The 27,468-nt window shown below is 47.4% G+C and overlaps 1 protein-coding gene across 2 annotated transcripts in view; it reads right to left on the reverse strand.

The window, feature by feature from the left end:
- Positions 1-27,468, reverse strand: part of LOC144686786 (von Willebrand factor D and EGF domain-containing protein) — a 309,526-nt gene that overhangs the window by 111,255 nt on the left and 170,803 nt on the right. For both annotated transcript variants that reach the window (XM_078552492.1, XM_078552491.1), the window contains exon 13: positions 11,035-11,171. In XM_078552492.1, coding sequence (XP_078408618.1) covers positions 11,035-11,171 — 137 coding nt within the window. The remainder of the gene's footprint in view (positions 1-11,034; positions 11,172-27,468) is intronic.

The following is a 27,468-nucleotide window of genomic DNA, read 5'->3' on the forward strand; positions in this document are numbered from 1 at the left end:
GTGCCCTCACCGCTGTGCCCCAAAACATTAGCCGATGTTTGAATTCCCACTGAGGTGCTAGTATCTGTGCTGGTGCCTGCCTGGCAGAGATGGTGTGACACTGGTGAGACTTCAGGGCCCTCAGGTGTGAGAGGGGGCCTCTGCTGCTCCTCCTCCCGGCCCTGCTCTGATGATGCTGAAAGGAAGAACAAGGATAGTGGATCAGTTAATGTGGAGACAATGACAAAGTGCATCCCTGTCCCCAGGATCATTATGCGCTCATCCTTCCATAAGCAATGGTCAAGCCATTTTGCGAAATTAAATCAATTAACATTCAGCACTGCCATGGCTGTTGGGAGAACAATGCTGACCTCACTGTTGGGCATAAATAACTGGCCGTGGCACCCCAGCCTCACCGACACCAGTGGATCTGGGCGCATGGCGCCTCTCCAGATCCAGGGCCTCCTGCTCGAAGCGGCCAAGAATGGCGATCTGCGCCTGGCCGCCGCCAGTCCTCACACACTCTGCTGCGTTATGAGCATTCTTCTCCTGAAAAGGAGAGAAGAGCATTGATTTGTGCAAATTGTACATGGACTCTCTTCGCGGGTGGCCCACCCCAACCAGAGTGGGACATTGCAGGTCTCCAATGCCTCCTCACCCCGCTGCTGCCGAACACTCACACAAAGGTGCCAGGCCAGTTCCCCACCCGCCCCGTTGGCCACATGCTGCCTACATCACATTAGGCACCACATGGTACATCCTTCCATAGCAAGGAGGCGCAAGCACGTGGAGCACAGAGGGCAGCAGATGGTTTGTTGCCATGCCACCTTGAAGCTCCCCTCCCAGCATGTCATCACCCTGACTTGGACACGCCCTGCAGTTCAAGCATTGCGCATAGGTGCAGCTCCTCCAGGTTGCCCCCAAAACAGTCATGTGGGACTCAGTGTAACACATGATGCGGGGGCAAAACATATCTCTTCATCATCCTCTCAGGCTGACCTCAACATGGGCAATATTTGCTGGCCCACATACTGTCAATGATTCAATGCAGTCACTACACTCCGACTTGCCGGGGCGGGGGGGAGGGGGCTGCGGGTAGTGGGCACCAAGGGGGTAAGCCGACCTGCTGGGTTAAATGAACAATGCCAACACAGTACTCACCCTGCCAGAGCACAACAGGTCGTTGAAGCGCTTGCGGTACTGGATCCAGGTGTGCCGCACCACGTTGCGGGAGCTCATCACCTCTGCCATCTCCCCCCAGGCACGTTTTGTCATATGGGGGGGCCTCCTCCTCCCACCCTGGGGAACCAGCACCTCTCGCTATGCTGCCACCTCCTCGTGGAGGGCAGCAAGGCAGTCATCTGAAAAACGAGGGGCACACTGTCCCCCCCCCGCCCTACCCTCCGGCCTGGCCTGCCCCGGTGGCCTACCCTCTGGACTTGCATTAACTTCATTGCCCCTCTGCACCGCCCTTCGCCCAGCCATTGCGAGCAGCCTTTCCAAGGCTGCCAGGACCTTCCTTTATGCAGGTCGCCATTGGACCCGGTGGCCTGAGCGCACCCACTGCCGCCCGCCCACTCCCGTTATGCACGGGAGTCGGGAAGTACGCTAGACGGGCCTTAATTGGCCCGCCCGTGTAAAATGACGGCGTTTGACACCCCCCCACCCCCTCCACAGCCAACCAGAAAATTCAGCCCCTGGTTTCTGAGCAGATCACAGCAATAACAATCCACCTGCCATAACAAATCACTGGTCCTATTTATGACAAGGCTTCAACTATAAATCTTGCACTATTATTTAACAGAATACAGAGAATCAATCAGTAAAGTTTAATAAAATAAATATATTGAAATACAGTTCGGATTTTTTTGCCCATCAAGTTGTGCCATGTTAACAGTAAGAGCACTGCTCTTACTTGCTCATCCAAATGTCACTATCAGTAAGTCAGTCTTTCCACACTGAACCCCAACTTCAGTGCCGTGCCCTCTACTGGATCAGCATGGGTTTGTCTGCTATCCTCTCAGGGGCAGGATTTTCCCTACAGGTTTTCGAACCCCTCAGTCAGGCTATAATGTGGGTGAGAAGCCCACACGGTGTGTGAATAAGTCATTGTGATTTTCCCCAGGGCAGCCAACTAATGGCCAGAGGCAAGTTTGTCGTCCAATTAAGGAGGATTGGGGGAATCTCGAAGCTGGAGAGCAAATCAGAGGCCTTCCAGCTTGAAAATAGCAGCATGGTTGCAATGGAAGGTAAGTAAGGGAGAGTGCACTTCAAGATGGAGGCACCCTCTCTCCTCAAAAAATGGCCTTTGCAACTTACCACTGTGAATTGGGAAGTTGGGTAGTGGTGGGGATTGGGGTGTGGTAGGGATATCACCCTACAGGGTAGCCTGTGGCTACGGCAGCACCTGGGCACACCTGCAGTGCTAGCCCTCTGGGCTGCCATGAAGCTGCCTTCAAGCAGTTAAACTGACCCCTGCCACCTGTGGGGACCTGTAGGCCGACAGAAAAACCCCAGTTGACTTCCTTTAATTGCCTGCAATAGCTCCTTAGCGAGCTATGTCAGCTACCTTCATGTACGGGTGAGTAGCCCTGCGTCTCCTACCCCCACCCCCTACTCGAGCCTCCTCCCATCCTTCCTCATCTATCAGCAAATCCCTCTATTCTCTCCTCTCTTATATGTTTATCTAGCCTCCCCTTAAATGCATCTATACTAGTCACCTCAGCCACTTGCTATGGTAGCGAGTTCCATTCTCACCACTGTCTGGGTAAAGAAGTTTCTTCTGAATTCCTTATTTTATTTCTCGGTGACTATCTTATTTAGATGGCCTGCAGTTCTGCAGCTTTTCACAGGGTGAGTCTTTGATTGGAATGGAGACTGGTTTCCTGACCACTTAGAAGCAATGGGGGCCAGAATGGAGGTGGATCAGATGAAGAGTGGAATTCATTTAGACTCCCCATGGCAGCTATCACTGAGGCTGCTGGCTGTCCCGAGGGAGTGATCTGCTGATTGTGTCAAAGCCTTCCACTGCACCAGAAGGAAGCAAGGTATCGCAGGAGAGGCGGAGCTGGAACCTGGGGCTGGGCTGCCCCTCACTTCATTGATGTCACGCTGTACCTAATATTGGAGGCCATGAGGGAGAGGAGGGAGGTCCTCTTTCCAGAGGATGGCAGGAGGAGGGCACCTCGTCGTGCAGTCGGGGTACCATTCAGTTCAGCGTCATCTCCCTCTGCCTCCAATTCCTCTTTTCTTACCTCCTGCTCCTCCCCCAGTGGTCTGTTCTCTTCCAGGGTCTCACCAGCCTAAAGGGCCACACCTTTTGGGAGGGCCATGTTATGGAAAGTGTAGCAAACCAGCATAATGACCAAGACCCTTGCAGGAGGGTACTGGAGGGCAACAACCAATTTGTCCAGGCATCGGAATCAGGTCTTCAGAAGCCCAATGGTCTCTCAATGCTTGTCCTGCTGAGCAGGGCATTGGTTGTATTGCATCTGTGCCTTTGTCTGGGGCTCCCATGGAGGTGTCAGAAGTCATCTCTTCAAGGAATATCCCTTGTCCCCTAGGATCCATTGGGGGTTGAAGTGAAGATCTGAGGCAGCCTGGACTAGCGGAGGAAGAAGCAGCCGTGGCAGCTGCCAGGGAAGTGAGCGTAATCATGGAGGAAGCTTTGGTTATCGTCGCAGACCAGTTGGAAGTTAAGGAAGTGGGAACTCTTCCTGGTGATGGATCTTTTCTCACTGGGCACCTTGATGGCCACACAAGTGCAATCGATGATGCCCTGCACCTGGGGGAATCCAACAATGGAGGTGAGACCCAATGCCACTGTCCCCGTGAGACCGGGTCTGTCGTTAAGTGAATGTGTGTCCAGCTCTGGAAAAGAGGGCATCAGTGACCAGTGAGATGCAGTGTGTTCAGCTGTTTTTGAGGGGCCACTAAGGTTCGCAGCTGATCCTTGGAAGTTCAAGGCCATAGTGACTTTGACAGCTACTGGCAAAGTATGGCGACCAGTGTCGAGAGGTGCAAGGTCTTTGGCAATGAGGGCACAGATATCTGTGACCATCTGCCTGGAAAGTCACAGTCTCCTGTGGCACTTAATTTCAGTCATCTCCAGGCGGCTCCATCTTCAACCAGTTTAGCCATGTTAAAATACCAGAGTTGGCTTGAGTGTCAATTTCCAGAAATGATCACCAATGTCAGGGTGTGTCAGGAACCCGCCTTTCATCCCCTGTCAATCCAGTGTTGAGGGTTTGGCCTCCATTGCCTTCTTGCCCATCTTTCCTCTCCTCCGCCCACCTGAAATTTGGGATTCTGTCCTTTATGCAGAGGATGTTGTCTCTCATTGCAATAGGGCCAAAAATCTGACAGTTGGAGCCTTCAGTAGCTGCCCAATTGTCCTTGCCAACCTTATCCCCTGTCCTTCTGCTGTTGTGTTGCTAGGGAGGGGGTGCCAAACCTGTTCAAAGCCCAAGTACTGACTGTTCACTCTCACTGCCACCTGGTGCAGCACAGGGCACCCTATTACCTGTTGACCCTGTTATGGGGCTGGGGTCATGCCCTGGCTGACATGACTGGCTCCTCACTGCTTACCCACTTGCTTTCAGCTGGTCAGTTTCTGAAGGTGCAGGCAAGTTGTCCAGCGCTTTAAAAATTGGAATGGACTGCAGCGGTTCAAGAAGGCAACTCACCACTACCGTCTTAAAGGCAATTAGGGATGGGCAATAAATGCTGGCCTAGTCAGCGAAGCCCACATCCCTTCAATGAATAAAAAAAATCGGATCTTCAGTGCCTGAAAAGCTCTAAAGGAGCTTCTTAGCACATTTAATTGGCCTTAGGGGGGATGAAAGGGGGATTCCTGACACACCCCAACATTGGTGATCATTTCTGGAAATTGACACGCATGCCAACTCTGGTATTTTGACATGGCCAAACAGATTGATTATCAGCCTTCATATCCTTCCAATACGGTAAGACCAGGAGAGTTTCCTGGTCAGCCATATTGCATTAGACATCAGCAAATCAAGCATAATCATAGACCAAGCCAATGGAAGTCAACGGTTGCCAAGTCCCTCTTACGGCATGGTATCTGAAGGAGGAGGAGAAGTGCCTTTGCTATCTTGTCTAGATTCTGTTAAAATGCACAGATTCAATCCTTCTGGACCAAGGGCTTTGTCATCTGAGTTTGATCAGTGTATTTAATATTTCTCCTCTCTTTAATTTAATTGTGATAATATCATTTTTAATCCCATCTTCCAATGTGTCATGCCCACCTGATCTATCTCCCAGGTGCAAAATAATTATTTAATATTTCTGCAATTGCGCTATTGCTGTATATGGTTTTATCCTGTCCACCCCTTGGTGGGCCTATTCCCAATCAAGTTTTCCTTTTCTATTTATGTGCCCATGGAATAGTTTACTATTTCATTTTATGTTTCTTATAGTTAGCCTTCCTTTTTATTTGCTTGCTTCTTTCCTACTCTTCTGCCTGTCATGCTCTTCTCTGCAGTCCATTTACATAGGACGTGGCTCTTTCCTCATCCTCAATTTTTCTTTATGTCTTTATTTATGAATGGTTTCTCATTAGTGTTTAATTTGTTCTTGCTTATGGCATGATATATTTTTCGGCACTCTGCTAACCACTGGTTTAATTGTTTTCCATTGCTGTTCGACATTATTGCTTACCTATAACCTGTTATCTCACGGCCCGGCATATCCCTCACTCTATCATGCCAACAGATCAATGAAGATCAATCAATGAAGAGTGCAAGAGGGCAGGACCAACACCAGGTATAGCTAGAAATGAGGTGTCAACCTAGTGAAGCTATAACACAGGACTGCTTGCATGCTAAACAGTAGAAGCAGCAAGCGACAGACAGAGCTAAGTGATTCCACAACCAACGGATCCAATCAAAGCTCTGCAGTCCTGTGACATCCAGTAATTAAACAACTAACAGAAGGAGGAGGCTCAACCAATATCCCCATCCTCAATGATGAGGGATCCCAGCCCATCAGTGCAAAAGACAAGGCGGAAGTATTTGCAACCAACTTCAGCCAAAAGTGTGGGTGAATGATCCATCTCGGCCTGTGTCTAAGGTCCACTGACATCACAGGTGCCAGTATTCAGCCAATTCAATTCACTCCACGAGAGATCAAGAAATGGCTGAAGGCCCTGGATACTACATAGGCTATGGGCCCTGACAACATTCCGGCAACAATACTCAAGACTTGTGCTCCAGAACTCGTTGCACCCCTAGCCAAGCTGTTCCAGCACAGCTACAACACTGGCATCTATCAGCACTGTGAAAATCCATCCAGGATACGTTCTGTCCACAAAAAGCAGGACAAATCAAATCCAGCCAATTATCAACACATCTGTCTCTTCTTGATCATCAGCAAACTGATGAAAGTGTCGTTCACAGTACTATCAAGAGGCACTTACTCAGCAATAACCTGCTGACTGATGCTCAGTCTGGATTCCACTGGGACCACTTGGCTCCTGACCTCATTACAGACTTGGTCCAAACATGGATGAAGGAGCTGAATTCCAGAGGTGAGGTGAGAGTGACTGCCCTTGATATCAAGGCAGCATTTGACCGAGTGTGGCATCAAGGAGACCTATCAAAACTGAAGCCAATGGGAATCAAGGGAAAAGCTCTCCACTGGATGGAGTCATACCTAGCACAAAGTAAGATGGCTGTGGTTGTTGGAAGCCAGTCACCTCAGTCCCAAGACATCGCTGCATGAGTTCCTCAGGGTAGTGTCCTAGGCCCAAACATCTTCAGCTGCTTCATTAATGACCGCCCCTCCATCATAAGATCAGAATTGAGAATGTTTGCTGATGTTTTCACCATTCCCAATTTCTCAGATACTGAAGCAGTACATGTCCATATGCAGCAAGACATGGACAATACTCAGGCTTGGGCTGATAAGTGGCAAGTAACATTCACATCACACAATTTACACCTTCAACAAGAAAGAATCTAACCATCTCCCCTTGAATTTCAATGGCATCACCATTGCTGAATTCCCCACTATCAATATCCTGGGGGTTACCATTTACCAGAAACTGAACAGCACTAGCCATACAAATAATGTGGCTACAAGGCCATGTCAGAAGCAAGGGAATTCTGTGGAGAGTAACTGACTTCCTGACTCCCCAAAGCCTTTCCACCATCTACAAGACACAAGTCAATAGTGTGATCGAATATCCTCCACTAGCCTGAATGAGTACCGCTACAACAACACTCAAAAGGCTCAACACCATCCAGGACATCCCATGCTTGATTGGCACCCCATCCATCATCTTGAACATTCACTCCCTCCACCACCAATGCACAGTGGCAGCAGCTTGTGCTATATATAAAATGCACCTTAGCAACTTGATACCACCTTCCAAGCCTGCAACCTCTACCATCTAGGAGGACAAGGGCAGCAAATGCAAGGGAACAGCACCACCTGCAAGTTCACCTCCAAGTCACACATCACCCTGGCTTGGAACTATACTGTCGTTCCTTCACTGTCGCTGAGTCAAAATCCTGGAATTACCTTCCTAGCAGCACTGTGGGTGCACCTACATCATACGGATTGCAGTGATTCAAGAACATGGCTCACCACTAACTTCTCAAGGACAATTAGGGATATGCAACAACTGCGGGCCTTGCCAGCGACATCCACATCCTCTGAAAGGATGTGGAAATAGGTGGGAAAGTAAGTTGCAATGAAGAAATAAGAAATTTACAAATGGATATGGACAAATTAGGTGAATGGGCCAAAATTTAACGTGGATAAGTGTGAAGTTATCCATTTTGGTCGGAAGAATAAAAAGGCAACTTATTATTTAAATGGAGAGAAACTTCAGAATGCTTCAGTGCAGAGGGATCTGAGTGTCCTCGTGCATGAATCGCTGAAAGCTAGTATGCAGGTACAGCAGGTAATAAGGAAGGCAAATGGAATTTTGGCATTTATTGCTAAAGGAATAAAGTATAAAAATAAGGAAGTGCTGTTACAACTGTACAAGGCATTGGTGAGACTGCACCCGGAGTACTGTGTACAGTTTTGGTCCCCTTACTTGAGGAAGGATGTAGTTGCATTGGAGGCGGTTCTGAAGAGGTTCACTAGATTGATTCCAGAGATGTGGGGCTTGTCTTATGAGGAGAGATTGAGCAGTTTAGGCCTATACTCGCTAGGGTTTAGAAGGATGAGCGGAGATCTAATTGAGGTATATAAGATGCTAAAGGGGGTAGACAAAGTAGACGTGGAGCAGATGTTTCCCCTTGTGTGGCATTATAGAATGAGAGGCCATAGTTTTAGGCTAAGGGGTGGAAGATTTAAATCAGGGATGAGGAGGAATTATTTTTTTCAAAGGGTCATGAATCTGTGGAATTCACTACCTCAGAGTGCTGTGGATGCCAGGACGCTGAATAAATTTAAGGAGGAGATAGACAGATTTTTAATTAGTAATGGGTTGAAAGGTTATGGGGAGAGGATGGGAAATTGGAGTTGAGGCGGAAATGAGATCAGCCATGATCGTATTGAATAGCGGGGCAGGCTTGAGGGGCTGAATTGCCTACTCCTGCTCCTAGTTCTTATGTTCTTATGTTATGTTCTTATGAAAGAATAGAAAAACTGTTGTCTATTTAATTTTCCCTAGCCCTGTTGTCTTCCCCTTAACATCAGTTTTTCTCCAACCTATTACCTTGGTTTTTGTCATGCTTATGTCCTTCTCAATTATTAGAATATTATTTTATGGCCACTATTTCCTAGGTGTTCCCCTACTTCTATTACTCTTATCTGCTCTAGTTCATTCCCCATTCATAGATCCAATAACGAATCCTGCCTTATTGGGCTTCTAACACACAGATCTAGAAAGGAGTGCTGGAGTCCTATACGGACTCCATTTGCTTATCCCCTTAACCTATCTCTTCCATCTAATTAACTTCAGGGTAGTTGAAATCCCTCATGACTATTACCAAGCTCTCCTGATCAGTAAAGATTTGTTTTCAATCTTTATGTGGTGACTTAATTGATCTTAGCTGGTACCAGATATTTTTACATTACTGGCAGGTTGGACATCTACATAACCTACAGCAAGGTTGTGGGGTTTTACTGCAAAAAGCCATTAATAAAAATGTTCATTTGATTAGCCAGTCCTTGCACAATTTACATTCTTCAGTGTGGTCAGCATCATGAGATAACCATCCTTACTCCTAAGACTACAAGATAATAACAGATGGTTAGGATGTAGCTGAGAATGGATGTGGCCTTCATTGGTTTTTGGTTCACACTGCATGTGCACAAGCTATGCAGCAAAACCTACTCAGCAACTTGTATGCCCTTGAAAAAGATCCCTGTCATCTATTGTCCCATAAATCTTTGCAGAAAGGCAATAGATTTTTTCTTCAATATAAATCAGATTTTTGCCTGCAGATGCTACACAATCAATGTAATTTTAAAAAAGTGCTCATCACCCCTTAATTGTTCACAAATTCTACAGTTTTTGAGTAAGGCTGTAGTTTCTGTTATTGCCCAATCATGTTTACAGTTTTATTCACTCTAAGGATAAGAGATTTTAAAGGGACACAATGGGCAGGATATTTTTGGATGGTTCCCTAAAGAGTCAGCGGGGAATGGATCCACGCTGATCATGGTAGCTGGTGGTGATGATGGCGTGGTGTCACTATACTAGTAATCCAGAGGCCTTGGTTAATGCTCTGGGGACAAGGGTTCAAATCTCACCATGGCAGCTGGTAGATTCTAAATTCAATTAATAAAAATTTGGAATTAAAAGCTAGTCACAGTAATGATGACCATGAAATTATCATTGATTGCTGCAAAAACCTGGCAGGTTCACTAGTGTCCTTCATGGAAGGAAATTTACCTTCCTTACCTAATCTGTCCTACATGTGATCCCAGATCCACAGCAATGTGGTTGACTCTTAACTGCCCATTGAATTGGTCTAGCAAGCCACCTGGTTCAAGGGCAATTAGAGATGATTTTGTTAATAGTCCTCAACCACCAAACCCATACAGAGTTCATTCACCCTTGGCACTGGAGGGCACAGAACATATCCATGGCGGCAACAGTCTTGTGTTTAGCATGTTCCATGTAGGTAACCGAGTCCCGGATGATATTTTCCAAAAAGACCTTGAGAACCCTGTGAGTTTCCTCGTAAATGAAGCTGGAGATGCATTTAATGTCTCCACATTAAGCAAGGCGGCGAATGGAGGGTTCAGTGATTCCCTGGATATTATCTCGAAGGGCTTTCTAGTGCCATTTAGCACCGCCTTTACTGAGACCTTTACCACCTTTGCCTCTACCGGACATCACACCTGCAGACAAAGTCTTGTAATGTCAAGGGCAATTAGAGATGGGCAACAAATGTTGGCTTTTTCAGTGACGCCCGCATTCCATGAAAGAATAATTTTTTTAAAAGCCCCTCAGCTATTTAACACTCTATGGAGTGTTAATTGGCTGAAAACTGGACTACCGCCCCTAACCTAGGTACAAGTTCTACCCCAGAGAGCTGATGGACAATTTGATTGGCCAGCAGCTCTGTAATCCTAGCAACGCCAATGGCAGCAGTGGCCAGGTCTAGGAGTACAAACATTCTCTAGATTCTAAGACCCAGAGTCCACGACCAGGTAAGTTCAGGGGTTCTCTCAGCGGGGAGGTGGTGTGAGGCCCAGGGGGTTGGGGAGACAGGGTGGGGGTATTGATGGAGAGGCCGGGGATGCATGGAGCACCCGATGTAGAAAGGGGGCCCTTGAGAGAGGCATCCCCACTTCCTGCCCTAGGCTCGTGCAGGGTGACTTACCGGGCATTGCCCCTGTCCCTGAACTCCTCCTGCCAGCCTCAAAATTGAGGGTGAACTAAAAGAGGCCCTTAAGTGGCCCTGGAACTCACCCGCCCCACTGTAAAATTGCATACAGGGTGGGGGCATGCGGGAAGTCAGTGGGAAGGTCACCCTGGGAATTTTACGTCCCCCTGACCTGTAAACCCACGGGTGGGGGACTCTAAAATTATTCCCATGCTTCCAAATCACTGTATATATCCCTTACCTTTATAGTGGTAACTTCACATTGGAGATCAGGAGAGTCTCTGAAGCCTAGGCCAAATACTCTGATACTGTTGCACTCGTAGATTCGAATATCACACAGCCCTCCATTCTCCAGATCAGTAATCTCAGGAGGCTGATCTTAAAAAGGGAAAAATAATCACAATCAATCTGAATGGCAGGGAACATTAACTCGATATATTGAAAAAGAAACATTCTAACAGCATATAAATTTTGCTCATCAGTGCTTTAAAAAGCTTAATTTTGATTAATTTAAAGTAAACACAGGCAGTTCCGTCCTTCACAACATGATAAGAAGTGCAAAACCTATTTTTAATAATCTCCGTTTTAAACTGTGTGTACCTTAACTTCTCGAACTGATCACAGTTCTAAACAAGAAGTACACGTGTGCCATACAATGGAGAAATAAAGCTGGCGATTATAGTGATGGGTAGTCCAAGAGAATCTGATACAATGTAAACATTGTAAAAGTCTAATCACAAAGTCCAGATCACAAAACCCTAGCATGACATCTTGCCCCGGACATAATGAATGACAGGTGTACTTGTTCTATGGCCAAGAAAGCCGTCAATTATGGCAGTTCAGTGCTGGAACAAAGCTTGTTTGTCGACAAAGAAAAGCTTGTATCAAATTAACTGGGCAGAAAATTTCCTGTTAATCACCAGCAGATCATTAGTCAATAAAACTGCAGTCTTGTCATCCCTTGGGCGGAACTTTCCTGCCTGTCGTCGCGGGAGCGAGGGTGTAAAATGCAGCAAGCCGTTCAGAAGTCTATTGACTTCGGCAGGACCGTAAAATCCCACCAGCGTTAAAATTCTGCCCATTTTCTGTATGAATGACCTTGTGCGTCAAATCAATGGAACATACTGATGGGGGTAATATTCCAACTCCTAATACAATACTACACTCAAAAATGAATAAATCACAAAATGTCAAACTACGTGTAAAACAGATAACAATGAGTAATTTCAAGTTGTAACTCTAATACACAGCTTCAGGTGATCGTGATAATCTATTCAAATGACTATGGACAGGATTTAATGGGTGGCGGGAACTTGCCACTGCTCCGGATGGCTGCTCCGCAGCCATTTACCACTACGAGGAGTGTTAATTGGCTGCAGATGGGCCTTCCCTCCTTATCAAGTCAGCCACTGGTGGCCATTGCTAGGGCTGCATCCAGTCCCAGAAAACAAATGGCTGGATGAAAGGTAAGTCTGGAGGGCTCTTGTTGTTCCTGTTGGGGCCGGGACAGGTGGCAGAGTGAGTGGACTGGGGATGCACAGGCCTAGAGGGTAGGGGAAATGGGGGAGAGGGGGGAAGACCTTGATGGAGGGGATCTCAATCAGAAAAGGTGGACCATGAAGGAGGCACACCCCACCCTCCTTTCCCACCTGAGGCCAGAGCAGGCTATCCCACATTCAACTGCCACCACCACCCCCACCCTTCGCTGACCTCCCTACCAGACAGAAAATTGTGGTCGTGCAGCAAGTGGCCACTAAATGGCTGGTTAATGGTCTCAACTGGGGCGAGGGTGGGTGGGTAGTCCTAGGCCTCACCCGCCATCAGTAAAATTGCAACGAAGATGGTGGAGGCAGCTAGGCAGCTGGAATGTCACCCATAGAATTTTGCCACCACCATCCCCCACCCCCAACCACCTGCAAACCCACCTGGGGGGGAGGGGGCTGTAAAATTCTGTCCTATGTTCTTGTGGTATATAATTACCTGTGAACTCTTTTATGTATCTCTAATTTTGTCCTAATGAAGGGGTCGTTTTTGACTTAAAACGTTAACTCTGTTTCTTGAGTATTTCCAGCATTTTCTGCTTTTACTCCTTTTAAGTAGGTACTGTTTTCTAAACGCTGCGACTCCCAACCATCCAGTACTTCATAATGCATTTACTGCTGGACACAATATATACACAGAGTCCTTGTTTCTCACCTAAGGTGCGAAGACCAAATGGAATGGATGGAACATTCCAAGACCTTGTGTAATGGCCAGGGCCTCAGGCGCAAATTCTTGAGAATAACACCTGTGATTTCCCAATGAAGCCTCCACTGCATGCGGAGTCCCTACCAAAGGTACAAGGCCTTAGAAAATTCCACCCACCTCTAGTAGATGTTCATCTATAACTCCATATTAGGGAAGGGTGCTGGTAATAAATGGTAAAACGTTATTACTGCAGAACATCATTTGTTGTTCTTCTGCTGTGCTCTCTTTGCCAGCAGTGTCATACCGCATCTTGGGGTGATTGAACTTATATTGGCATCAAAAGCAGAAAGAGTATTCTCCTCTAATGTCTTTCCCTAACTTAATGAGCACAAATGAAAACACAAATCTGAAAAAAAGAGATGGGTAGTAGAGTGATAACATGTCTCACTATTTCTGAAATAAAGGGGCTTCAGAATTAGTAGGGAGAATCTTAGATCCATTAGAGTCAGATAAGATGAGCTGAAGTGCCCAAAATATGATAATGGCAGCAAATTGCACGGTGCATTTACTGTTGACAATAGCCCAATTGTACAAAAGTACTGAACTGACAAAGCATAACTTCTTCACGAGGTGGCAAGACTGACTGATGAGGGGAGATTTTCATCGACACCTTTTGGAGTAAGAAGTACCACAGCAACAATGAAACCACTGTCCCTGTCTGCACTTTTAGACCCTTAACTTTCGCAAGTCTGAATTTTCTTGTGCCTTTTGTATCTTAAATTATCCTAAAAAGTGTACCCTAACTCTGTTTGTCTCCAAAATTATCTTCACTGGTCTTACTCTCTAGGTAAATGTTCTGTAACTTTTTCATTTACTTTGGTACAGTGTATATCTGCTTTACTTACCACGGGGTAGAAATTAATCTTGGGTAGTATCAGAAAATGCACAGCTTGTAGTGACCGCCTGTTATACACCCAGCTAATATACAGTTCCATTGACTTCCATAGAACTGAATGTGGGGCAGCAATTATAACAGGTGGTCATTGTTGTTTAAACTGCTGCCAAGACTAATTCCTAGCCCCACAACTTTTAGTCTACATCTTTCGCATGCCATAGCTAAAATGACCAGTAACTGAATGTTAACTTATACAAACATAAGCTCATTAAAAAAAAAACACAAGGTGGCTAGCGGGAGTGGGGAAAATCCCCGGCTCAGCCCACCTGCATCAGAAGAAAGTGCTCACAAGGATGGAATTTTCATTGTCACGGTGGGGGGGTAACAAGGAGGGGTGGTGGTGGTGGGAGTGGGCTGCAGTCGTATCACCCAGCCCTGGAAAAAGTTCAGAGGCAGCCACAGAGGCTGCCAGGTGCTGAGACGGGATGCTTAAAAGGTCCGCCTCGGTGCTGTGAGGCTCTGTTCCAATTATAGTACTAACAGGAAAGCCCTTCAACCCTCACACCACCCCCCGCGCCCCCCGCCACACACTCTGCATGCCCCATCCATGCCCTTCTTGCACCCCACCACCCCCTATGGCCCCTCGTGCCCCCATACTTGTTCATGAGGTTCACAGAAAATAGTGTTTAGTTGTTCCAAATGTATTTAATAGGTCAAATTACCAAGAGCAGAACAATGTAAAAATGTAAAGACAACTTACAAAATGGTACACAATAAAATGTGACAGTATGTTGTTCAAATATTGTAAAATGTCAAAGTACAAGCACACATTCAAAGAGGCCACTTTTCAAAATTTAGGATTTTTGGTACAAAGCGTGTTAGTTTAGGATTTAAGAATGTCTGCTTTGAGCTTCTGCTAAATGAGTGGCCAATTTTGCAAATTTAACACAGTCGTAGAGCATTTCTGGACATATAACACATCAAACACAATTCTTCAAAATGTTAATAATGCCGGTCATTGTGACTAATGTATTGTTCAGTGTGACTGTTGACAGCTGTTCAGAAACATTACACAGTAACTGGTCTGTCTGCTGCTTATCACCATGAATGTTTGCAGCTTTTAATGAACATTGTAGAACAGGCTAAAATTCGCGCAAATGTCCTTCCTCATGTATAATTATGTTGTGTGATTTTGTAAATTTACTTTAATGTTTTTTCTCTTGCTAATAGGGTGGTTAAAGTCACTGGGGAAGGCTGCTTAATGTTACAACAAACAGATTCCTTGATAGGCATATTATCCAAATCACATAGCATGAAGAAAATACTATCCTATTAAGGGCACTGATGAAAGGCAGAATTATTTAGCACTTGTGTACTTCAGCTCATACCTATCTGTCATTAACGTATAACAAATAAAGAGAAAAACTTCCCACGAAACATCAATGAGCCCTTTTTGCGATAAGGCAGGCAAATCAGAGGAAGTCCCAAATTACTTTAAAGGAGACAAACAATAAATGCACTCGATTGGGAAATTCCCTCAGAAAGAGACCGTTGTGCAAGTATAAACATTTACAATGTTATTCAATTTTAATTTAAAATGCATTTCATTTGTGGGATGAAGTTCTTTGGAAAACTGAAAGGCAAAAGTCCAGACTATTTGCAATCATAGAACCATAGAGAACCATAGAACACTACAGCACAGAAAACAGGCCATTCGGCCCTTCTAGTCTGTGCGGAAATATTATTCTGCTAGTCCCATTGACCTGCACCTAGTCCATAACCCTCCAGACCTCTCCCATCCATGTATCTATCTAATTTATTCATAAAACTTAAGAGTGAGCCCACATTTACCACAGCAGATGGTAGCTCGTTCCACACTCTCACCACTCTCTGAGTGAAGAAGTTCCCCTTAATGTTCCCCCTAAACCTTTCCCCTTTCACCCTAAAGCCATGTCCTCTCGTGTTTATCTCTCCTAATCTAAGTGGAAAGAGCCTACTCGCATTTACTCTGTCTATACCCCTCACAATTTTGTAAACTTCTATCAAATCTCCCCTCATTTTTCTACGCTCCAAGGAATAAAGTCCTAACCTGTTTAATCTTTCCCTGTAACTCAACTCCTTAAGACCCGGCAACATCCTAGTAAATCTTCTCTGCACTTTCTCAATCTTACTGATATCCTTCCTATAGTTAGGCGACCAGAACTGCACACAATCATGGGCAGAATTTTGCCCTCGTCGGGCGGGCTCGACATGGGCAGGCAGGGGGGAAGCCAACCGTCCCCCACGTGAAACGTGGCTCGTCACTGGCCAGGAAAGGGCCAAGCGAGAGCAGGGCCTGTTGGCCGCCGGGTCCAATGGTGGACCGGTGGCCTGATTAAAAATGGGTCAGGCAGTCCCAGAAAGGCTGCCTGCCTACCACTGCAAGGATGGAATCCAGAGTATCAGGAAACGCCAGGCGAGAGGGCAGGTTGACAGGGGTGGGGTGGTGCACTCGGTCCCCCCGTTTTTCTGACCAGTGCCTCGCTGCCCTCCTGGAGGAGGTGGCTGCCAGAAGGGACTCCTTTGTCCCCAGAGATGGGAAGAGGAGGCCACTGCACCTCAGCAAGAGGGCACGGGAGGAGGTGCCAGCCTGTGTGAGCAGCCACGACACGGTGCGGCGCGCCTGGGTCAATGACCTGCTGCGTTCAGGAAGGGTGAATACCGTGTTGGCATGGGTACTGAGCTGTCCAAGTGGGTGAGCCCTGGCTGCTTTAACTGAGTGCCTTGTGCCTCGAGGGCCACGGTTTGGATGTGTTCTGCAAGGTGCTCCTCAGCTGGGGTTGGCCGGGCTGCAATGGCGCTGCAGGTGGAGAGTGGACTACCCAATACTACTCTTTCCTTTCAGGAGAAGATATCCCATAACAATATCGAGAGGTCATGGAATGGTGGAGGACCCCCACACCTCCTCATCCTCTCTTGCTATGAGCAGGAGGCCTTGGAGCTCGAGAGGCACCATGCAAATCGGTTTAGCAGCCGCGGTGAGGCTGGGCTGTCAGACAAAGGTAAGAGTGCTGTGCACTGAGGTGAGAATTTCAGCTTGTGCAACCATACCAGTGCAGCCTCTTCATTGGTGTGGGCCTCAAACCTGGAGTCCCAATGATCACTGAAAACAAGGACACCATGATGCAGATCCCCATTGTCTCACCATGGTGCCTGGCATACACAATGACAGTGTGAAGACTTTAACTAACGGCATGCCCTTCTTATCCCTTTTAGGTTCAACAGCAGGCGTTTGCACTGAGGACCTTGAAGGGCCACCCCTGACCCCAGAGGATCACCATGCTCCCCAAGCACTTGGGTCACACTCGCTCTCTGAAGCAGGCACCAGCGCAGATACCAGCACTTTGGTGGGCATTAGATCAGCAGATAGTATCTCGGTGCACATTGGTGAGGGCACTTCACACTCGCTTGAGGTGCAGGTGGAGGCAGAGATTGCCCAGAGTGCTGGCAGTTGGAGGACTGCTGGGCACCAGGACGATGGTCAGTCGAAGGCTGATGATGGGCCTCTGGAGTTGTCCGTTAGGCAGCAGATGCTGGACATCCAGTGGGGTGTCTGTCGGACATCCAAGCGGACATGCATGCCATGTTCTCCATTGTGGAGGAGTCCCTGCAGAGCATGAGCACAGTGTTGAACCACATGGCCGAGCACACTGCCTCCTCCATGAAGAGAGTAGCGACTCTCATGGAGAGGCTGCTCCAGGAACAGAATCAGGGGTTCCTGGGGATGTGCTAGGACCTGCAAGCTCTCACACAGGCACTGACCTCAGCTAGTCAGTGTCCATGTGCGAGGGATGGGGCACCCAGTATCCCAGATAGGTGCTCGTCCAATCAATGGTGAGCAGGGAGGTCCAGAGTGAACTCACATTGGCGCACAAGCTGCTTGTCATCTCTCGGGCTCCTCTCAGGGTGCTCCAGATGATGGAAGCAGCTCCTTCACCCCTCTACCAGTGACCGTCACATCCAATGAGGCTGCCGCAACTGGGGAGATGCCAGCCGTAACATTGGCCGCTCCCTCCCAGGCGGGGCCAGCACAGGCTCCACTGGCAAGATGACGGCTGCCATGGTCATCAAGACCAACAGGACAGCACAATCAGCAGGCTGTCTCCAATGCTGGTGCCAGCAAGGGGGAGGCACCTAGACGTAGTACCCATAAATTTAAAGCACCTTAAGCACAAGTAGGGCTGCTCATGGGTGATCTTTTGTTCCCCCATTTTTTTTCTTTTTTAATGATGTGACTACTAACACCGGTTTCTTTCTGTTCAAGACTATGTGAGCTCAAACATACATTTAAATTTGCTTTTGTGTTATTGGCCTGAATCTGCTTCATTTATTTTGTAGGTGCAGGGTAGGCCAGTATGTAATGCTGGACATAGATGGCTCGAACCTTTATTGCACAGGCACTGGGTGTATCTTGGGGGCCAAGGAAAGAGTCATTTCTCAGATCCACGATGGATGAGGCAGCCCTGGCATGAGGTGGTCATTCTTATTTGGCGGCCTAGCTGAAGGAGCGTTGGATCAAGGTGTCCCTGCCTCCCTGAAGGTTACTGAGGTCTGGCTCCACGACCTCAGCGTTCTCCTCACCGTGCTCCTCTTCTGACTCACATCTGGATTCATCATCTGTGGCCTCCAGTGGGTCCCCCCTTGCCATTGCCAGGCTGTGGAGAGCGCAGCATGCAACCACTATCAGTGACACACGATCTGGGGGTTATTGAATGGTCCAGGCATCGGAAGCGCACCTTGAGAAGACCTATGGTTCTCTCTACCACTGCCCTTGTGGAACCATGGCTCATGTTGTACTGCTGCTCCACCTCTGTTCTTGGATGGCGAAGAGACGTCATGAGCCACCTTTTCAAGGGATAGCCCTTGTCACCCAGAAGCCATCCATCCAGCTGGGCTGGAGCAATGAAGAACCCTGGCGCCTGGGAGTGTCTGAGGATGTACACATCATGGGAGCTGCCTGGATACCTTGCACAGACTTGTAGAATCAGCATCCTGTGATCACACACTATCTGCACGTTCATGGAGTGGAAGCCCTTCCTGTTGACGTAGGTACTGGGCTCACCTGCTGGCGCCTTGATGGCCACATGTGTACAGTCTATTGCACCCTGGACGCGGGGGAAGCCAGCAATGGCCACGAAGCCTCTGGCTCACTCAGCCTGCCTGGCCTCATCCATATGGTAATGAATAAAGGTCAGTATCCGCCTGAACAGAGCTTCTGTCGCCAGCTTGACGCAACTATGGACAACTGATTGAGAGACTCCGCACGGATCCCCCACTGAGCCCTGGAAAGGGCCGGAGGCATAGAGGTTTAGGGCCACTGTGACCTTCAGAGCCACTGGCATCGGGTATCCACCCACACAGTCGGAGCTGATCTCAGGCCCGATCATCTGGCAAATAGAGGTCACTGTCCCCCTTGAGAGATGGAGCCTCCTTCAGCATTGTACCTCCGACATAGTGAGGTAGCTGTATCGTCGCCTGTAAACCCTGGCAGCAGGATAGTGGCGTCTTCTGCGGTCCCTTCTGCCTTGGACTTCCTGCTGGCCCTGTGCCCTTGTGCCTGCGCCTCTCCTCCCACAGGGTCGTTCCCCTGGAAGCTGCATTGGGACACCTGGCCTCCTCTCCCTTTTTTCCCTCTCTTCCTCCTCAAAGGAGGTGCCTCCAGCGGAGACCACAATCCCCATTACCAGGGTAATGGGAGGCTGTCTGATACCTGGAAGGGTCCACACAGTCTGAACCCTCAGGGGGCATGGAAGACACCAATGAGTCCAGAAATGAAGCCTGGAGATGCTAAGAATGAAGCCCCGAACAGAGAATAAGCTGCCAAGTCTCAAAAAGCCACCAGCAGCCAACTATCTCCAAAACTCCCCACTACTCACATTGACAATGCTGCTGATTCTTCTTATCCCGCCGTGGATGAGCTTTTGCAAATTGTGGCCAGCCCGCCTGCCCGTTTTGCCCGTGCAATGAACGAAAACTTGCATGGGCAACATAAAATCACCGTCAGTTGGATTGTTAAGAGCCTTACCTGGCCTGTTAATTAATGGCGATCGCAGCTCCGACTCACGCGCACGCCCAAGTGAAATATCGCGCGAGTACACGTTGTCGGGACACTCACCCGACGTCATCGCGCGTCATTTTCTGCTCAAGCAGGTCGGGCATGCGCCTGCCTGCTCAGCGAATAATTCTGTCCCATGATATCATAGTGATATGCACCAAACAAAGTGTTATGAGCTGAATCCACAACACCGAAGTGCTCAATTCATCATGATTAGGAGAAACTATGATCATCAATAAATTGTCAAATTAATAAATTGACCACTTTAAAGTGTTAGCAGCCTAAATTTAGTGAGGATTCTAAAATTCGCAGAAAGGCTTACATCTTTGGCTCATGCACTACCAATTAAAATGAAGAAAATGTTTGCAGTGCAATCGCTTAATCTATCACGCAGGAGCTGTGTGGCATAATGGCTTAGTGCATCAAGTATTATTTTGGGGCCAAGGTTTTATGTGAACTGAGTTAAGACAGTTTTAATCCAATTCTTCTAGGCATATCTCGAGTGACAAGCTTCCCATAATTTTTCATGAATTGTCAATCTCAATGAGACTTTAATTCTGGAAATGGAAATGTTCACACTGTTTTTGTGAAGGATACATTTGTGAAGCTGCAATTGAGGCTTGTCACTGTTGTACACCAGAGGGGGCTTAACTACATCCAGCAAAGACTGCAGGCAGGATTTTCAGATGGCCATGAGGTCAGCATCAGAGGCGGCTGGGCCTGCAATCAGACGCTGCAGGCCATCGGACTGATTTGCACCATGATCCCGACCCTGCGCCATTTTTAAAGAGGCTGATTGGGGTCAGAATGGCAACCCATCTGCAATTCGGATTTACAATCGTGTGGACTTTGCACATTGAGTCAAAACATAGGGAAGGATTTTCTCCCTGTCGGCTGGGCTGGTCGGGAACAGGCGTGTGCGGGCGCGGAGCCAATCGCCATCCGTGATCGGCTCTGCGCCGCCATTTTACATGGGCAGGCCAATTAAGGCCCGTTCAGGGTGACGCGCGCCCGGTAGTGCTCAGCACTACCTGTGCGGGTGGGGGGAAGAGGGAGAGTCAGAGCCTGCGTTCTTTTGCGCATGCACGTGAAAGAGATAGAAATCTCCCTGAGGCACGGAGCTCCCTCAGGGAGATTCAGAACATACTGAGAATTTTTAATAAATAAAGTATCATATGAGCTGGGACATGTTTCTGAAATGTGGGAATTTTATTTATTTATTTAATAAAACCTTCATGAAACCTCATCCCGTCCGTGGATGAGGTTTCATGAAAAACGCGAAGGCCGCTTGGGCTCTTCGCCCACCCGCCAACCTTAAGGTTGGATGGGCAGCCCTGTCAATTGCCTAAATTGGTTCATTAATGACCTTAACAGGCCTTTGACAGTTCGGCGGGTGCGCAGTTGCCACCGGCGCACACCCACCGAGCGAAAGATCGGAATGATGTGCAGTGACATCGGGACGCACGCCGACAGGAAAATTCTCCCCACAATCAGTGCATCAAAACGCCCTCATAGCAGGAAAGGCAGGGCCGGGGGTGCTGCGATTAATCCCTTGAGGTACCCCACAGCTGCCCCTGTTATGGTTGCCAGGCCACAGCAACGGGTGCTGGCCGTCCAGTTGGGGGGTTGTCCTTCCATGATTCACAGGCAGCTGTGGCCATATAATTTTTTAAAAAATTCTGACCCTTCTTCAGAGGGTGCCTCCGAGCTGAGGCACCAATGCTCTCTCCATCACGAATCTGCAGCTCCCACCTTGGCTGCCAACATGTTATAGATGGAGGGCCTTATAGCCTCGGGAGCCTGCCTGCAGTCCATAATTGGACAGAAAACTGGTTCCCTAGCCACTAACTGGCTGATTATTTAAAACTAGTTCTGACGTCAGGGTCCTGACCCCAGAATTGAAAGTCCCTCCCAAGAGTCAATGATTTTATAATGTTAAAAACAATAACTTCAGAGAAATGAGGCAAAAGCGTAATGAATTTGTTCAACACCACCTTGACAGGTGCCAAGTAGAACACTTTTAAAGGTGCAAAGTTGAGCATACAGGAAAAATAGATACGGTAAGCACCAGACAGGCATTAGAAAATTGAATAAACGTGTTAATGTGAAGCAAAGGAACCATTTTCTTTACAAAATCCTGCAGGGAAAAAAAAAGGATGGACTGGGATGAATATAGGATCCTGTTAAAAGGATGATCAGAGAGGCAAAGTCCAACCTGTAAATAAGTAAAGCTGTAAGTGCAAAATATGACTGCAAGAAATTATTTCTTTATTTGAACAGTAAGAGGGAAGTCAAAGAAAAGGTAATAAACATAAAGGACACTAACAAGCTCAAAATAGGGGGTGAGCTCAAGCTAACAAACTTTCTGGATGATTACTTCCTCCAAAGGTTCACAATGCAAAACATGTGCAACATTACCTCTCCCAACAGAGATTACTTAGACAACATTTGTAACTTTATATATGAGATGGAACTCTGAGATGGTAAAGAAAGGCTCAGAGCCAATAAATTCTAAGAGAATTATGCAATTTACCCGAGTGCTGAAAACAATGATGGAGGAGATTTATGAAGCATGAACAGTCATTATGAAAGAGTGATTGGACACTTGGGGAAGCCCCAGTGAACTGGAAACAAGTTATTATGATGTTCATATTGAAAAAGGCTGACAAATCAGAAACACGTAACTATCTACCCAATAGTCTCACTTAATAAAATAATGGGATTGACTATCAGGAATAAACTTGAGGATTACCTGAATAATAATTTAGTAAACAGCAGCACACATGGGGCTGGATTTTATAACCCCCTGCTGGGAGCGTTTTCAGCAGGGGGGGTATGTAAAACATGAAGGTTAGCAAGCCCTCCCGCCTACCACGACCCTTTCCCCATAATATGGTGGGTGGGTGGATGCTGAAATCAGCAGACCCCTGCCATTTTTAAATGAATAATTAACAGGCAATTGAGCTTGTTACTAAGCCAAAAGGCCCATATTTTGCACTCCCCATGCCATAAACAGCATGCGTGGGCAGGCAGGTGGGATTGAGGAGCCCGTTTCTGAAAAATATTTTAGTAAAGGCTGGAAGGAAGGAAGGGGGAGGTGGTACAGCATTCAGGGGGTGTTCTTTGTGCATTGGCGGGTGCCCTTTGAGCAATGCCCCTGCACCCCGCCCAGCCCCTGCCAACCCCATCCCTTGTGTAATTTAGTCCTGGGATTCAGAAACAAGATTATCTTTGACAAGCTTCCTGAACTTCTTTGAAGTGACATTCCAAGTGGACCATGGAAAACCCTATGGCATGACATACCTGGCCTTCCAAAACACATTTGACAAAGTTCTATCTGAAAGATGTGAACACATTGGTGAGAGTGCAGGAGAGGTTTACAAAAATGGTTCCAGGAATGATAAACTTCAAAGATGAAGACAGATTGGAGAAGTTGGGACTGTTCTATTTCGAGGGGAGAAGGCTAAGAGGAGATTTGATAGAGGTGTTCAAAATCATGAGGAAGGTGGATAGAGTAGATAGGGAGAATCTGTTCCTGCTCGTAAAAGGAACGAGAGGGCACAGGCTTAAAGTGTTTTGCAAAAGAAGCAAATACGATGTGAGAAAAAACTTCTTCACACAGCGAGTGGTTCGGGTCTGGAATACACTGCCTTGAAGTGTGGTGGAGGCAGGTTCAATCGAGGTATTCAACAGGGTATTAGATAATTACGTAAATAAAAACAATGCGCAGGGATACGGGAAAAAGGCAGGAGAATGGCAATGATTCATAATGCTCGTTCAGAGAACTGGTGATTCAGAGTAAATTTTGCATTCAGAGTAAAATACTTCCTTAAAGTAGAAAAGAGTGCTACTTGGAGAAGTTATAGCAAAGTAGGGGCTAGAATACTGAGTGGGGTTTTCCAGAGTTCAGTGTTTGGACCACCACAGTTTCAAATTAGCATCGACTTGACCTCATAAATCCAATGCAAATTAGTCAAATATTCAGTTCATACAAAACTAGCAGTGGCAATTTTCTTGAAGGTAGGAACTCAGAATTTACTGAATGAGTTGGACAAATAAATACGTGGGTAGAAAAGTGGCAGATGAAAGTTAATTCAGCCAAATGTAAATACTGCACATAAGAAGGATAGTTGGATGGCACACATGGGGCGGCGTTTAATGCCGGTGACAGGGTGCGGTGGGTGGCCTTATATGCTGGCGAGGGAACCAGTAAGAGGCCGCATCACCTCCCCTGGGAAGGCCTGCAGGTATTAAATGCCTCTAAGTGGCCAGAAGCGGCCTTCCCCAGGATCAAGGACCCCAGCGCGTGGAAATCCTCCACCACCCCCTACCACAGGAGCTGCCGGCCAATCAGGTGGCAGATGCTGGCAATGCACCGAGGGAGAGGCCTAGGATCATCAAGAGACCCAGGCTACAGTGAGAGCGGAATGGGGGTTACGGGTGGAGGGTTATGGGGTTGGGGTTGCGAGGGGTGGGGTGGGGGGTGGTGGGGAGCGGGTGGGAGACAGCTAACAGCAAGGGCAGAGGGGTGACTTTCAGTGCCCCCCACCCTTTCCCATTGTCGGATCCATCCATCAGGCACTGAGTACCTTTGCATGAGGAGCTCCACCAAAAGCCTGTAAACAAACACAGCAGGGTTTGCTTTTTGGACATCCTATGTGGCGGCTGTCCTGTCTGAGCTATGAGGAAAGATTGGATAGGCTGGGGTTCTTTTCCTTGGATCAGCGGAGGTTGAGAGGGGGTCTGATAGAGGTGTATAAGATTATGAGCGGCATAGATAGGGTGGATAGGAAGTCACTTTTTTCATTAGTAGAGGGGTCAATAGCCGGGGGGGGCATAGATTTAAGGTAAGAGGTAGAAGGTTAAGAGGGGAGTTGAGGAGAAAGTTTTTCACCCAGACGGTGGTGGGAATCTGGAACTCACTGCCTGAAAGGGTGGTTGAGCCAGAAACTCTTGTAACATTAAGAGTGAGTATTTAGATATTCACTCGCGTTGCCATAGCCTCCAGAGCTATGGGCCAAGTGCTGGAAAATGGGATTAGTGTAGTCAGACCTTTGTTCACTGGCATGGACACGATGGGCCGAATTGCCTCCTTCTGTGCTGTAAACGTCTAATACATGGACCATGGCATGCAAACTCTCAGGAATGTCCAGCAAATCTCCATGTGCATTCTGCTGGATGTCCAGCATTTGTCACCTAATGGATGACTCCAGAAGCTCATTATCTGCCTGGGGCTAAGTCTCGTCCTGGTCTCCAACACTCCTCCGATTGTCAGAGGCCTGGGGACTCTTTGTCTCCGACAGCTCCTTAAGCGAGTGTGACGTGTTTTCCCCAGTGTGCTCAACAATCTGTGCTGGAGTGCTCAAATCCACCAAAGTGCCTATATCTGAGATGGTACAAGGTGCAGAGCGAGCATGTGATGCTAGTGTATCTGACTGTTCCTCCTTCTCCAATGTTAATGGAGGTCTTTCTGGATCATTAGCTGGAGGAAAAACACATGTAAGTATCGATGAGCATTTAAGATTCAGAGTAGGTGCATTCTGCTATATTCAGAAATTGGGCATAGAGCTAAACAAAGATTTCATAAGGCACAAACATAAAAGATTAGTGGATTTCACCTGTCAGGTTTTCACCCATTGCCCTCCATTTCTCATACCGTCCCCCAAGCTGTGTCCACTTCACTCTTACCCTCCTCCAACACCTCTTACCCTCCTCTTCGCGACCAGCTGATCTTGCTCCACACAAGCTCCAAAATCTCCTCCTCTGTCGGAGTCAGCAATGCAAGATTTGGCACCCCCCGACCAGTATGGCTTCACTCTTGGGCATTGTGACTCCTCTTCTCCTGTGAGGACAATAGCGCTTTCATAAGCACCCCACTATCTGCCAGAACATTGTATCCTCCTCCCCAATATCGCTGGTTTAAGTGCCAATGCACATTGCAGGATTTCCCCCTTCCAGACATACTTGCCATCCTGTCTAGTCCCAGGCAGCCTGCTAGGGCACAGGAAGATGTGCCGAGTTTGGCTCATGGCTTTACATCCTCAAGCCCCATCAAGTGCAAACCTACATATAAACATTCATTCAAGGTGAAGAGGGGGTTCATTACTCACCCTCGCAAAGTGAAGGGGGTCATTCCTGTCTTCCAGCACTGCATCCAGTTCCTTCAGACGACCCTCCAGCTGCTGACTTGTGCTGCCACCTCCGTCTAAGCCTTCTTAGTCAGATGTGGAGGCCTCCTCTTGCTGTCATGTGGTAGCAGTATCTCCCGGCGATCATTCACAGCATTGATGAGTACCCACAGGCAGGCATCAGAGAAGCAAGGGGCTGCTTGGCCACAGGCACTTCCACGCCTTCTTCCATGGCTTCCAGCTCCGGATGACATTGTCCTGTTCTTTGGACCTTTTCCTCCTGACTTTTACTCTTCAATATGAAATTTAACCTTTAAGGTCTCGCAGCGGTCTCTCCCAGAATTGGACTTCACTTACTTACCTTCTTTCCTCTACTTTTAAACCCCCTGCCTGCAGCTGATTACATTCAGGCAGCCGTCTTATTCCCACACACCACTCCAACCCCCGCCCCCGTCAGTGCTGGCCCTCATTCCGAGCAAGTTTCGTGCTGGCCGGCTATTCGTTGGCCAGCTGTTGGCTGCCAGCTTTGGGTGGGAACAGAGTTCCCACGTGCTTTTGTGCCCGCCGAGCAAAAAATGCAGGCTCATTGAGCTATTGTATGCACAAAGCTGATTCTGAGTGCTGTACTAATGCAAACTCTGGAGGGCTGGTTTGGCAAAATGTTGCTCTCAAGGCCTTTTGCCACCTGGCGCCCATATCAGGAAATCAAAGGTGCACTTCTTACATCTTCAGTCTAGTAAAACTATACTATAGCTAGAAATGGTTGTCAACAATATTATTATATGAATTGCAATGCACTTGTATTAAATTCCTCTTCACTACTTTAACTGCACTATGAATTGTTTGTTTGTTCTCAGGATGTGAGTTAGGCTGCAAGTATGCATTTACTTTCCATGTCTACTTGCCCTAAGAAAGTGCTAGTGGGCCTTCTTGAACTGCTATGGTCCTTGTGATAACCGTGTTCCCACAACAGCTTAAGGCAAGGAATTCCAGGGTAGTAACCATATATGTTCCAGACAGAATGGTGTGTGCTGGTTTTCCCACAACATTGCTGCTCTTGTCCTTCTTGTTGGTAGAGGTCACAGGGGAGGGAGGTTTTTGTGTTATGCATTCAATAACATTTGTGACACTAATTTCTAATTCATGTTGCATTTCAGTAAACCTGCAGGTAACTTGATTTACTGCACTTTAATGCAAAGGCATGGTTGGATGTATGGGGAGAACTCTTTATGCATTGCAACTTATTAACAAAAGAGCTAAAATAATGGAATTCAAGAAAATAATGATTAATTGAGAAGTAGGTCAAGGTCAACACCCTTATCTAGAAAACAAAACTTACAACAGCAACTTCGGGCATGCCAAATTGCAGTG

Source organism: Cetorhinus maximus, chromosome 11 (genome assembly GCF_964194155.1).
Source record: "Cetorhinus maximus chromosome 11, sCetMax3.hap1.1, whole genome shotgun sequence".
Classification (NCBI taxonomy): Eukaryota; Metazoa; Chordata; class Chondrichthyes; order Lamniformes; family Cetorhinidae; genus Cetorhinus; species Cetorhinus maximus.